The sequence below is a fragment of the Dendrobium catenatum genome, unplaced genomic scaffold (assembly GCF_001605985.2).
Source record: "Dendrobium catenatum unplaced genomic scaffold, ASM160598v2 fragScaff_scaffold_133, whole genome shotgun sequence".
Classification (NCBI taxonomy): domain Eukaryota; kingdom Viridiplantae; phylum Streptophyta; class Magnoliopsida; order Asparagales; family Orchidaceae; genus Dendrobium; species Dendrobium catenatum.
Window position 1 is genome coordinate 1,786,761 of NW_021318595.1, and position 14,153 is coordinate 1,800,913.

The 14,153-nt window shown below is 34.0% G+C and overlaps 1 protein-coding gene across 1 annotated transcript; it reads left to right on the forward strand.

The window, feature by feature from the left end:
* Positions 1–10,229: 10,229 nt before the first annotated feature.
* LOC110116523 (putative zinc finger protein CONSTANS-LIKE 11) lies at positions 10,230–13,928 on the forward strand. Its single transcript, XM_020850128.2, has 4 exons — positions 10,230–10,739; positions 11,849–12,025; positions 12,222–12,568; positions 13,805–13,928. The coding sequence occupies exons 1-4, from the start codon at positions 10,230–10,232 to the stop codon at positions 13,926–13,928; spliced, it is 1,158 nt and encodes a 385-aa protein (XP_020705787.2).
* Positions 13,929–14,153: the final 225 nt, after the last annotated feature.

Sequence of the window (14,153 nt, forward strand, 5' to 3'; positions counted from 1 at the left end):
GGGTACTACAAACTAGTGACCCGAACCTAACTAATGAAGTGCAAATCTGGACTTACTCCGACCTGGATTGGGGAGCCAGCTAACCACCTAGGCGCTTTAAAATCATGTGTCCAATCTCTTATGAAAGATGGGTAGGGATATTATTTAAGTTTTAATTAATTGGGGGCCAACATCTAAGACAAACCCTAATTGGCCCCTTAACTTATGTAGGGTGATAAATGTCTAAAAATGCAATTAATATTTTAAACTCTTTTAAGTTTGTATCTAATGCAATGCATGCTAATTGACTCGAATGCAAAAAATGAATATGAAGCAGTTTTAAAATTAGGCTGAGAAAATAGGTTTTTTCCCTAGAGATTGCACAACTTCCCCTTGACAGAACTGCACCCTCATAGGTCATGTGGTCTGCCAGAACCCACAGGCTGGGAGGTGCCTAATAAGGAAGAGAAAGTATTATTATGCTTATACTGACTCTCTGCGGTCCCGAGCTTACTTCTTAGATCGTTAGAGTTACTATGTGAGCCTAAAATTTTTTATTAAAATTTCAAGTAAAAGAATTTTAAGCGTACCCTTACGAAAAAAAAGCACTATGATTCATATCCAAGCTAAAACAAAACACGACATGCAAGGGCTCTAAAAAAAGCTACTACACAAACAAAGTAAACAAACAAATTAAATAACCCAAAATTATAGTATCCAATGTCCAATGTCCATATTACACCCAGAATTTGTAGAAAAGTAAAGTGGCCGGGCACCACTGCCAACAAACCTGGATTCTAATCCTAAGAATGATGCAAGTGATTTTTGAACTGGGATATACTGTTCCTTGAATCTTTATTTCTTCATCTTCTTTCTTCAATCTTCTTGTTCTGTCGTTTCTTCTTCTACGAACTTTTCGGGTCAGCCGGGTTCTGGATATTCAAATGAAAAGAAACTCATCCCTAAGAGGGGTATTTTCTTTTCTATTTGGATATTGAATCATCCTAATTTGGCTTTCCAAATAAAAGAGAATAATCCTTTAAGGCATATTCTCTTTTCTTTGAATTCCAAATTGGATGTGATATCCCATTTTCAAAATCATTTTCATAATTTATAATACTTTCCAAACACATTTACATTTACATTACATTTCACAAAAAGAAAAAGAAAAATCTAAACCACCTGTAGGGTTATCCTATGTAGTTTATATAAAAAACATCCCAAGCAGTTATATATTCGCATTTAAATTAAATCAATTAGCCATACTTGGCCACACTCTTTTTATTTGGGGGCTAAGCAACTGGAGCACCTGTAGCATTTATATAAAATTTTTGATTAATTAGCCCCCTTTTCATCTGCCCTGCATGAGTGTGGCCACCAGCAGAAAATTTCATGAACAACCAAATCGCTCCTAACCTAGGGGTAATCTAATCGTCAAACAAATCATATCACAGAGTGCAGTAAAATTAAATAAATAAACATACCAGTAATTTTACAACCAACATGCAGTGAAAACCGAGAAAGCCTGTCACAGTGCAGTAAGGAAATAAACACCGGCCTAACCTAAAGCTAAAGTCGGTTGTCCTAACAAACAAATCTATGTGTGTACAATAAGTTGTGAGGTTTTGATATATCTAAGTCAATTATTGGCTAAAGTTTTCTAATTGATTGAATTTTAATTTAAAAATATTCACTAATCCTAAGGTGAGATGTCACTAAGTTTTCAATATTATATGTTTCTATCTTGAAGTGTGCATGCATCCTAAATCTAAGTTTTTAAGACTCAGTCCTTAATTTTTATCCTTAAGTGTCACTACTGTTGTATGGGATGAAAAATTTGTTATTACTAACCCTTAGGATTTTGCACATGTGTAAAAGGAGTTTGGTGATTTAAAATATAAGAAAAATAATACTAATAAAATTGAAGTTACTACAAGGACCTAAAGGATAAGAGTTCGCACAAACCACATCAAAGGAGCCCTTAAAGGTTTTCTAAGTTTAGAATACTCACAGTCACCGGGGGCTACGACCCGGTGATTTCGCCCGTAGCACCTCTACCCGGTTGCATAGAGGCGACTGACACCTTTAGTCCCTTGTTCTTTTGTCTACTCGACCGATACAATTCCTCGCAGTTTGTATCAATAAAGAAAAGAAAACAGAGCAAATAGATATTAGAAAGCACATTTAATAATTAATAATAAAATAATTGAAATTCACTGAAAATAGAAGACATACCTTTCTTCGGGCTTGAACACTGGCTTTGTTGATTGCACTTTTGGAACCTTTACTTTGTAAGCATATTGTATACCTTTCTAATATTTACTTCCACTCTTCTATACTAATTCAATTTTCACAAAATAAACAATTTACCTCTCACACTGTACACTTCTATTTTACCAAAATCATACTCTATGTTTCCCTTTATCAAAATACTTTTAAACATTTCAAATTTCAATGCACCTTTCAACACGTTTTACTTCCCAACACATTCCATTTTTAAAAAACGACTCTTATACTTTTTAGACCATATACTTTCATTCTTCTAAAACTCACACAAATCCCACCTTTTTTAACTCAAACTAATCTCAATCTTTCAAAATCTAAACATTTTCTAACACATTTTTCAAAATATCTCATCACTCAAATACATATATACTTTCCAAAAACACACACTTCACTTATCAAGACCACACACTCAAGCTTCACTTAATACTTCCACTATTCTTAGTGTCTCAACATACACCTTTCTCACATAATACTCTTTTACATACTTCTCCTTTCAATGCAAATACATCTCAATTCCAAATAAACACCCAACAAACTATTTTTCAACACATACCACTTTCTCCATAACATACACATTTCCCGCGAAATCAAATAGTTTACCTTTCATCTTTCCCAAATATCATTCTTTAAAACCTATACTTTTACTACATGATTTCAAACAAATACATAACATTCCAAATTTCAAGAAAGCCATCATTAGTTATGATTTTCTAAAACCAAATATTTTTTCATACACTTCTCTCAAGATATAAATAGGAATATAATATTTGATTTTGATAAGAATAAATGGAATGATCTAGTTGCAAACTTATTCAAAATCGAAAAAGAGAAACTAATTATACTAGGTTCTTGATTTCAAAAATCATTACAAATATACATCAATATAACTCCTTTATGGATAATTAGAACATTCATTAAATCCTTTACAGACAAAAATTTCATAAATAACCAAGCACATAGACGCAACCATTGTTTGTTTCATAAAAAAAATGCCGAAGATAGAACAAAATATAATTATTCACAGATTACGGAAATCTGTTAATGAAACAATTTAAGCAAGTAAATTGAAAGAAAAACCTCCTTTGATTTTCAATTAAGAAAACTTGAACCTTTCCATATCTTTCTTATTAAATCAGTAGGTTAATGATAGAAATATATAAGAAAGAAAATCAAGAAGATTAAAGCAAGAGATGAAAAATTCATATAGAAGAAAAAGTATACCTGAACTTAACCCAGGCAAAGAAATGTTAGATCAGAATTTCTAGGGTTGGAGATCGGAGGGGAGAAAGAAGAGTTCCAGGCGACGTTGGCTAGGAATTCGGTCGGCATGGGCTGGCAACGAAGTGTGGTGTTTGGCCTTAACGTTGTACAGTACAGGGAGGCGACGAACAGAGGAATGACGGACTATTTGCTCTTGTGAATGAGATGAGGCCGATTGGAGGAGGCGACGGGCTTGGGGTTTCACCAAAGAATTGTGAATTGAGATGGAGATGAAGCTTGCGAGCGGCTGGGAGAGGGATTTCGTCTTCGTGAACTGAGAGGAGGAAGATTGCAGCTTTTCCAACTGAGAGGGCGACGGAGAGGAAGTTGCGACGACGTGCTCTGGGCTTTATGGCCTTCTTCCGAACGGCCGGAGAGATGGGGGCGTTCGGACCTGGGAGAAGACGGGAAGGGGGGGGGGGGGGGGGGGGGGGGGGGGTTTGAGGGCTTCTTGCGAACTGAATGGGAGGAGGGAGTTCGGAATTGGGCGTTCGATTTTTGCGAACTGGGAGGCGAAGACTTTGCAAACTCTCGGGCGTTAGGGGGCTGAGGTTTTCACAAACTGTTGTGGGAGAGGGAGAGTGGTTTTTGCGAATGAATAGGAAATGGAGGGGTTTGTTAGTTCATTCTCGCGAATGGGAGATCAGAGACGGACTGGAACCTTCGGCTCTCTCTTGCGAACAGAGAAGAGGTTGTCTGGGGCTTCGTGCTTGTGCGAATGCAAGAGAGGGAGCGGGAGGGCAGTTCGGGATACTTCGTGCAAATGGGAGAGAGCAAAATCGAGAGAGGTAACAGGATGGGGTTGTTTCGTGAATTAGAAGGAGATGGGAGATCGGGATTTGAGGGAGAGATCGTGGGGAGTTTTGAACTGCTGAGCCAGAGGTTCTGCCAACTGGGAGAGATGGGGAGTTTCGTGCGGACAGAGAGTAGGGGGTTCGGGTTTTTGGAACTGCTGAGAAGTGGGGAGGCAATTCTTCTGTGCGTGCGAATGGACAGAAGTTCGGGTGCAGTTCATGAAATGAATAGGAAAAGAGGCGAACTGCTTGGGGAGACGGATCGTGGGCAGTTCGGGAATTAAAGACTGGTTTTGAACTGGCCTAAAACCACTTCTAGCACATGGTTTGGCTCAACCCGGTCTTAAACGTGTCATATTCAAATTTATTTCCTTTCAAACTGATAGTTCAGATTAATCACAATTTAAAGATAAAATCACGAGTTGATTTGAAGCTGAATAAGATTTAGATCGAATTGATTTAGATTTGGATTTGATTAAAGGGTCGAGTCAATGCTATGTCAGTGGGTGTCCACCTAAGGGAAATCCTGCGGGTGACGCCTACACTAGGTTAGGAAGACCTAAGCACTAAAAATTGATTCTGGGAAAATTGACCTCAAATAATGAGGTCAACAGTCGACATCAAATTTGTGTTAGATTAAGATAAATTTTTGATGATATATCAAGTTATAACATGTCTATAATAATTACTAACTCTAACATTACCCATCCTTAAAATAAACCTTACCATCGAAGTCAAGTAATCATAGGATTTAAAATATGACATATGTTAATAACAAAGATTCGGGAGTTGGGAGACCTAAAGAACCTTTTTGTATTTTGTGATGATCGCCACCAGCAGGTAGATACAATGACAATAGTTTGGGGAGGACATTATTTGGACTTGGATGATCATATCTTGCAAACAACTGCCTAGAATCTTGAGGAATTAGTAAAGACAATGTGATTTAATGGCAATAAGGTTAAATTTAAGTGAAGACAATGATGGGAGACTTAAGAAACCATTCATAATGAATTGATCATATATTAGGCTGATGGATCTATAATATCATGAATAATATTGGGATTTGTATATGAGAGATGATCAAGCAATACAATTGGAAATCGTCAAATTTGATCTATGGAAGTCATGAAGGAATTTAAGAAGAGCTTATATGGAGATGAGATGAAAAATAATGATGAGGCTTATCAAAAGCACTATTATTATGAATATTATCAAAATGAAGAAGATAAAAATGAGAAAATATGATAACCATAGACATTATTTAAACTACAATAACTATCAAAAGTCCATTAATCAGTTTCTAATCTACTAATTACAATTTATTAACATTAACGTATATCTTCTAATAGTCCCATCAACAAAGCCTAACATTAAAAAGAAGATGTGACATTTTGAATAATCTTTAAATCCCATTATGAAGATTAATTACAAGGGACAAGTGAGAAAACTTCTCATAAATCTAGTCTCCATTTTTTTTATTTTGCATCTATGGTATAAGCCACATCAAAAGCATGTCTAAATAATCAAATTTATCTAAATTTGAATCATGGTTACCTTCACAGCGAGCGAGCTCCTGTTGTTGCTTCTGATCAACTTACAAAACTTTTATTTCCCTCTTTTGTCCTAAATACCATATTTAGAAAACCCTTTAGTTCGATGGATTTAAGGGATTTGGCGGAAGAAGCTTGCGAAAGGTAGAAAATTACCTTCACAGTGAGCGAGCTCCCGTTGTCGCTTTTGATCCCAATCCAACAGGAAGGACGTCGTCGAAGGAGCAAAGTCAAACAACGATGAAGGAGACAATAAATAGTGAACGTCGGTGAGGACCGCGAGCAAGGAACATTAACGAGGGGGTTAGTTGTTGTGGGCGTGGTTGTAGATGAACATACAAGCTAGGTTCAGTGAAAGAAATAAATGAGTTGGATATCAGTTTAGATAAACTTATTTGTAATGGATTTGCAGTGTATTTATGATGGAATTGCGACAGATTTGCAACAAAAAACCTGTCACAAATTTGTGATGGATTTTCGCCGCAATTCCATCACAAATTTTGTGACAAAAATTTTTGCTACAAGATATGCCGCAATTTTATCAAAAAAATTTTCCGTTGCAAAGCCCACCGCAAATATGCTACAAATCATTAGTTTTCCTGTGGAGCATCAAACTTCTCAATATATTTATAGATTCCGTAGTAGACCTTCCTAACGTGAATCCAAATTGATTTTGAGAAAAATTAGTATCACGTTGTAACCTATGCTCCATAACTCTCTTCCATAGTTTTCAAGACTCCATCCAAATTCGCCACTCACTCGATTGTTGAATGACACATTAACTTAATTCCTTTATAATTTACATAATCTTCTGCATCACCTTTATTCTTAAAAATAGGAATCAATACACTCATTCTCCACTCATCTGACATATTTTTAGTCTACAAAATAATATTAAAAAGTTTATTAAGCTAAAATTTCTTCATCTCTTAAGCATTTCCATACAACTATTGGATATCATCAAGTCCAACAACTTTTTCACACTTCATTTTCATTAATGCCTCTCTAACTTTGGTCTTATTAATACATTGATGGAAACAAAAATTTTAATTTTATTTTCATTTATGATGCTAAGGTCACTAAAGTCAATTATATTCTCACAATCTTCATTGAAAAGTTTAGCAAAATATCTCATCCACCTGTGTTGAATATACTCTTTTAATAAGAGCACTTTTTGTCTTCATCCTTATTGCACTTCACTTGAACTAAATCTTTACTACTCCTACCTCTTTGTTTGGCTAACTTATACATAAATCTTTTAATCTCCTTAGTATCTAATCTATTATATAAATCATTAAAAGTTAAAATCTTTGTATTGCATATTATTTTCTTAGACTTCTTACAAGCCTCTTTATATCTTTATCCTTTTTAGAGTTTTTATATCTAAATTAATTTTATAATAAATCTTCTTATTTTATCTTTCTTACAAATTTTGATTGTACCACAAACTTTTATTTTTAAACTCACTCATGGGGCCTACGTATTAATATTCAAAATTCGGTTACAAGGTCCTTATAAGGAACCTCCAGCTCACTAATGCTCGAAAGAGCTACAAGTAAAAAAGTAAAATAAAAACCCATGAGCCGGTGGTTCCTTTTTCTACAATTACAAAAATAATGCAATATTAACCTAGGTCTTTGAGTCAACATAACCCAAAAAAGGAAGCACATAATGATGACATTCCGCTCAGTCTTCCTGCAAAAAAGCCAGTAATAATATCCAATAATGGCTAACAACCAAAATAAACTAACCTTGCACGCCAAACAGCTTTTACGATGAATAGTGTATAACTTCCTGCAAGTATATATCACAAAATTCGCATAGTAAGCATAGAAAAAGACATCATTAGAAACCAAAAAACTACCTGCAGGAATATACGAATTGTTCCAGAGGATAATATCAGCACAGCAGAACAAAACAACCCCCAAAAAATAATGATCAGCAAGAAAATTTTTGACAAAACCACCTTTCCAATGCTTATAACCCAAGAGAACGATTAACCTGAAGGCATTTAAGATAAAATTTCCATCCTGAAAGAGATAACATAAGGTAAAGACACACCAGAAATTCCCCAACAAACATTTTATAGTCTCCCAACAGAAAAAGGGCAAGCAAAAGCCAGAGACAGCTCCCTTGTCTAGAAACACAGAACAAAACAAAACAGACTCCAAAAGAAACACTAGAACCAAAAGAAAACAGCAGAAGTAACAGCAGGATAACACCCAGCTAATAGAAAATAAGAAAGAAACAGCCCAGAACCGAAAGACCCAAACAACAAAAACACACCCATCAAGTTCCCCTAGTGTAAGGAAGCCCCAGATTATCACGCCTAACCAAACCCAGCAACTGATCAAGAAGCTTATCAATCTCAAAAATAATATCATTACTAGAGGAGCAACCAAATTTCGCTAACCAGTCAGCACATGCATTGCCTTCTCTGAAGATATGATTTACAGTTAAGATGGAAAATTCAGTAAATCCGCAGTATTTCTATCTCATTAGAAAGATTCAGATGACTATGTCTGATTGTACCACAAACTATTTTAACTATTGGAGATTTTTTCCTTTGATACTCCAAACATATATTTTGCAATATTCTTAATATCATTACCTATTTTTTCCCAGATAACATTACGTTCCTCATGTATAGATAAAATCTTAAGATTTATAATCTTACTTTAAAAAATATTTAGGTTTTAGATTTTTTTAAGTGCCTTCATCTAATTCTAGAATAACATTTTATTTTATTTTTTATATTTTTTAGTGACTTTTTTTTTAAATTTCCTAGAACAATGTTTTATAGTAGCTTTTGTTCATCTAAATTAAATACATTTAGACATTTGATACAAACATTTAATTTCTCACAGCCATCAAATTTCTTTAAAATACCTTCTAATTTATTAAAATTTTATTTAAAAAAAACAATTAATTAGAAAAATCTCCTATTTGATATTTTAGGAGTCCTATGACCCAACATTTTCCTATTCTCACTAATACACTTAATTGAATTAATCTTATAATCAAAATTATCTTCTCTTTTCGCTGACTGCATGAAGTTTGATTTAAATCAAGCAATTTCTACTTAGCCTCATAAATAGGAATTAAATCAATTTAATTTGGATTTAATGTTCAAAGAAATTTAATATGAATGGGTGTTAAATTCATTCAAGTAAAAGTATAACATTTTACATTTTTACTTTAGGATTTAGTGATTTATATAACTTTTATATTTCTTTATTTTTATTTTGCCTATATTAATATTAATTAATATTAAAAATATTTATTATTTAATAATTTTTAAATTAATAATATCTAATTAGATCTAAATATATTAAATTAAATATTAATATTAATATCAGACGCCCCAGTATCATGCGAGTGGTTTTCGGCTCGAATTGGTTAAATGATAAAATACGCCAGCTGAAAAAAAAAATGCTAACAAAGGAAGGCCCATTGTTGCTATTACTTTTTTTTTAATGTTATTGATTAATTAAATTATTTTATAAATATTCTTACTTTAAAAACTTGTCCAATTGTTTATAAAATTTGTCCTGGGAACATGACCCAACTGTATACACAAAGACTTGAACCCTGAACCTCTTAGTTGGAAGCCTAAGTTCTCAACCAATAGGCCAATCATGCAGGTGAGATACAAATGTGTATATATATAAGGCATTTTATTATTGGCACGCTACGGATAAACTAAGCACACAGCAGTCTCTCGGAGCACGTGAACCGCACGCCGCCATGTTTGCTGCAATTCCACTGCCCCGATCATCATGATCTATTCGTTGTTCGTTGGCCGTTAAGCTATACTCGTTCCTCGCTACCTTTCTCAATTTCTTTCTCAATTTGCCTCTGAGATCCCATTATCACTCCCCCACATGTGTTAATACTCCAACACATGACGACGGAGCTGAGCTAATCAATTTTATTAAACTTCAGGCTATATTAAGTCCATTTGGTAGTTATAGGGCTAAAGAGATGTACTGCTTTCTTGTTTTGTGTGTAGCCTATTATGCTGCTTCTTTTTTACTATAAATAGGTAGTCAATGCTTGTAATAAGGAACATGGTTATTGGTTGAGATGAATAAGAATTTTGTAGCTTGTGTTTTGGGATTTTGTATCCTGATGAATTTCAGGTGGTGATCCCACTTCTAAGAAGGAGTTCTTGGATCTTATGTGAGCTGTGAGTTCCTGCAACTCGCATACTCTTGTCTGTCGCCGTCGCCTCCGCCGCCGGCGTCAACACACCTCACTTCTCCTCTGTAAATAATCACGAACACAGAATAACAGCAAAAGCAGAAGCCAGCAACTGACTATCCACGCCACCACTGTCATTTCCGGCATCTCAAAGATGAATCCCCTCTGTAACCTCTGCGGGGCTCGGCGAGCGCTGATTTATTGCAAATCGGACCAAGCCCGCCTTTGCCTTTCCTGCGACGCCAGCATTCACTCCGCCAACACCATCTCCAGCGGACACATCCGTGCTCAGCTCTGCGACTGCTGCAACTCCCATCAAGCCAATTTCCTCTGCCACGATGATCACCTAGCTCTCTGTAGTCTCTGTGGTCTCGCTGTCGACCCACGCCGTTGCATCCCTGTCCGCTTCTACTCCGATTGCCCTTCCTCGGCCGAGCTATCCGCCATCTTTCTTGCTGCTTCCGACCCTACAGTAGCCAACTACGCCTTATGGAAGGTGCCCTTCGTATCCAAGGCGGTGCTTAGCGGGTTGGCAAACCCAATGGAAATTGAACCCACCTGGATCCCCTCGACTACTTCGTGCATTGCTCCTGATTTGATATCAGTTTTTCCTAGCGGCGAAGGCCAAGCCCTATTCTTACCACAGGATTCCAACGTGCAAAACGTACGTGTTCACTCTTGCTCCTCTTCTGACTGATGATTGGATCTCTCTCTCTCTCTCTCTCTCTCTCTCTCTCTCTCTCTCTCTCTCTCTCTCTCTCATTCTATCATTGTAATAGGAAGAAGGTAGCTTGCTATATTACCGACAATTAAGTAAAACCCTTTACTGTTAGATTGCTTGCTTGCTAGAGTTCATATGTGCAAGGCTAAAAGTTTTCTTAAAATCATAACATTAACGCAGACAGATAATTCTAACTCTTAAAAAGCACAATCATAATATGAAAATTAAGATTGTTCATTTATTTTAATCCTTTTATTAAAAAGGATTGCTCTACCAAGCAAATAATTCACAATGATCAACCAATTATGTAAGATAGACATAATGAGCAAAAAAAATTAAAAGAAATAAAAGCTATAAATATAAAAAAAAGGCAAATCTGAAAGAAAAAAAAAAATTGAAACTGATGTGCACTAGAAAATGATTATAAATTTAAAAAAAGTAGTAACATTTGGTAATATGATAATCAACCTACTCAAATTAGTTAGATTTGATCTTAAATCTCTGAAATTAGATAACTGTCAATATATTAATTTTATCTTTTAAGTGTTAAAAGGTGGTTTAAATTAGTTTAGAAATTATGTTATATAAACATTCGGTAAGATGTTTAAATAAATATTTCATAATAAGGATGCAATTTATTTGTTGATAAAAAAATTGGTAATATGTTAAAAAAAGGTATAAAACTTAATCAAGTATATATTTCTCATCATATTAAAGTTAATTTTAATTTTAAGCGAATTCATATTTTTCTTTGAAAAAAAATTTGTGTTAAGGATTTGACGGCCAAAAAATGTTCAAGATGGAGCTCAAATTAAGCTCTTAGACATGCTTTGAAATTTATTAATATTAATTACCCTATCAAGATAACACTATTTCTTGCAAGCCAATGACAAAAATAATTATTTGAAAGTATTCATTAATGAAGTTGGTATTCCATCTTGCTTCCCGAATTCTAATTTAATATTTCTGTTTATATATATATATATATATATATATATATGCAGTTGGGTTGTACTCCATTAAAGTATTTTGTGATGGGTGCTGGGCATAAGCTACCTGATGGTCTGGAGATTGGTGAAGGAGAATTTAATGTAGACCACAATGAAATGTTTGGAGGGCAGCGACTAAATGCCAATTTACCCGTTCATGATTTAGTTTCAAGTGAAATGTTTATGGAGAATAACTTACCAGTTGCAGATTCCAATTGCCACTTGGAAAATGTTGTCCAGGTTTTCTTCAATCGTAGCCTGATGCTACTTCAATACATTTTCTTCCCTTAGTATTTTCACATGGAATTCTATTTACAATCATTCTTTAGCTACTAGACATTTTACTTTAAGTTGATCCATTACTGCATATAGAAGTCCTTAATTATACTGTAATTAGACCATTTCAGGCAGTTCTTAAATTTTCTTTGTAACACAGGCATCATCAATGCCCCACGATGGTTTGCATGCTCTTCCATCTTGTATGGTTGCAGTTTCTAATTTTGTGCAGGCAGCAAATGGAGATGCAAATCAGTTACTACTTGACCAGAGTGGCAATGTGAACATTAATTTGAGTTTTCATCCTCCAAATGCCAGCCCAAATATGCCTTTTTTGCTATTAAACCCAATTACCGGTGATAGCAGTGCAGCCCCTTACCAGGACCATGGCGTATCACCCATAATCCTTCCTGAAAAATTAACATGGAATTCAAATAACGAAATTAGATTTTCACGGACAAGGAATGAGGCAAAGATCAGATATAATGACAAAAAGAAAAGTCGTCTGTAAGTTCTCAACGTTATATGCTCTAAGGTGTACATATTTCCATGTGTAACTGCTGCTTCTAGAGTTTCAAAATTTTCCTTTTTACAAAAGATTGGATTCTTTAGCTATTCATGCTTTCTTCCATGCAATTCTAACAAAAAGCAAGTTATGGCATATTAACTCCTGTCAAAGTTACCTTCGATATATATATGTACATCATCATAATCATAAATATCATCATGATCATAATCATCGTTGTCATGTTCCTTATTACAACAATTTGGGGTGTTGAATCAAGTACATTATTGATGCAAAATGATCATATACATGCATGGCACATTCCATTTCTATTTTTTTGCATTCACGTTCTCCGTTTTTACAATGCCTTCTTCGAAACATTTAATAAAAAATAAATTTAACATTTAAATAGCTTATCTACATCATTAAAGAAAATTTCACTCGCATTTTTGTTTGCATGTGATCTTTAAAAATTTCTATATATTACCTAGCTAGCCTTATACTCGATCAGATACAACATGTAAGGTTATAGACTATAAGTTGTGCCTTTTTTCCATGAGAATATGAGATAAAATAAAAATAATAATAATAAAGAATCAACTAACAAGAAAATGATTTTAACTAAAGATATAGAAAAATAATTAAAAAGCACGATTAAATAATATTTAATCAAAAAAATGATTGAAAATTTCATGTAAATCTCTAATAACATAAAAAATTTAATTTAAATATACATAAGATTTAGAAAAGTTATTAAAAATATATAATAAGTCATCAAAGAAACAATTACATCATAATAAAATACGTACTTAATTAAGTTTTTAATGAATTGTTTATTAAATAATATAAAGAAAAAATTACTCAATATTTAAATTTATTCATTCACAACGGTGATATAAACAATTATTTAAAAGAACAAAATATAAATAAATTTTAGCAAAGTAAATATTTAGTAATTAATTTACTGTATTTATTGAATTTGTAAACGATAAACCAACTCTTAGGATAACAGAATGCGTTGGCCTGCCTGTAATCTTAAGTACTCCTACTTGAAAATTTTTATAGTTCAACATAAGAACTGCTAGTCCTTAGATTATGGCGTAACTAATAAAATTAATAGGTGTATTATAATCTTCTTTCTTTCAGGTTACTCATCTCCAGCCTTATTTTCTATTCAGAAGTACTTAACTTCACAAACATGTGCTCTAATGGATATTTTTTGTACGTATTTACTATAGGTACGAGAAGCGTATCAGGTATGCTTCTCGTAAAGCAAGTGCAGATACCAGGAAGCGTTTGAAAGGAAGATTTGTAAAGGCCGGTGACGCTTATGACTATGATCCTCTTCTAATGAAAATGTAGCTGAGCCATATATATATCTTGAGTAGCCTATTTTATTCTTAGGTAAAGGGGGCTTTTATTCTTATTAATCATTACTCTTTCTTTTAATTTAACATTTGCTATATATTGTTAATAAATTCAAAATCTTTAATCATATTATTTGTGTGGATGTGTCTTTTCATTTGTGTGGATGTGGCTTATTTTCTTAGTTAAATGTAGTTAATTGTAAGTGAAAGGATGTGTGTG

Bases quoted from the DNA above. Each gene is read 5' to 3' on its own strand.
- LOC110116523 (XM_020850128.2), top strand. From the start codon at position 10,230: ATGAATCCCCTCTGTAACCTCTGCGGGGCTCGGCGAGCGCTGATTTAT. The intron at 10,740-11,848 runs GTACGTGTTCAC...GCTGGGCATAAG, and splicing joins AGGATTCCAACGTGCAAAAC to CTACCTGATGGTCTGGAGAT. The intron at 12,569-13,804 runs GTAAGTTCTCAA...TATTTACTATAG, and splicing joins GACAAAAAGAAAAGTCGTCT to GTACGAGAAGCGTATCAGGT.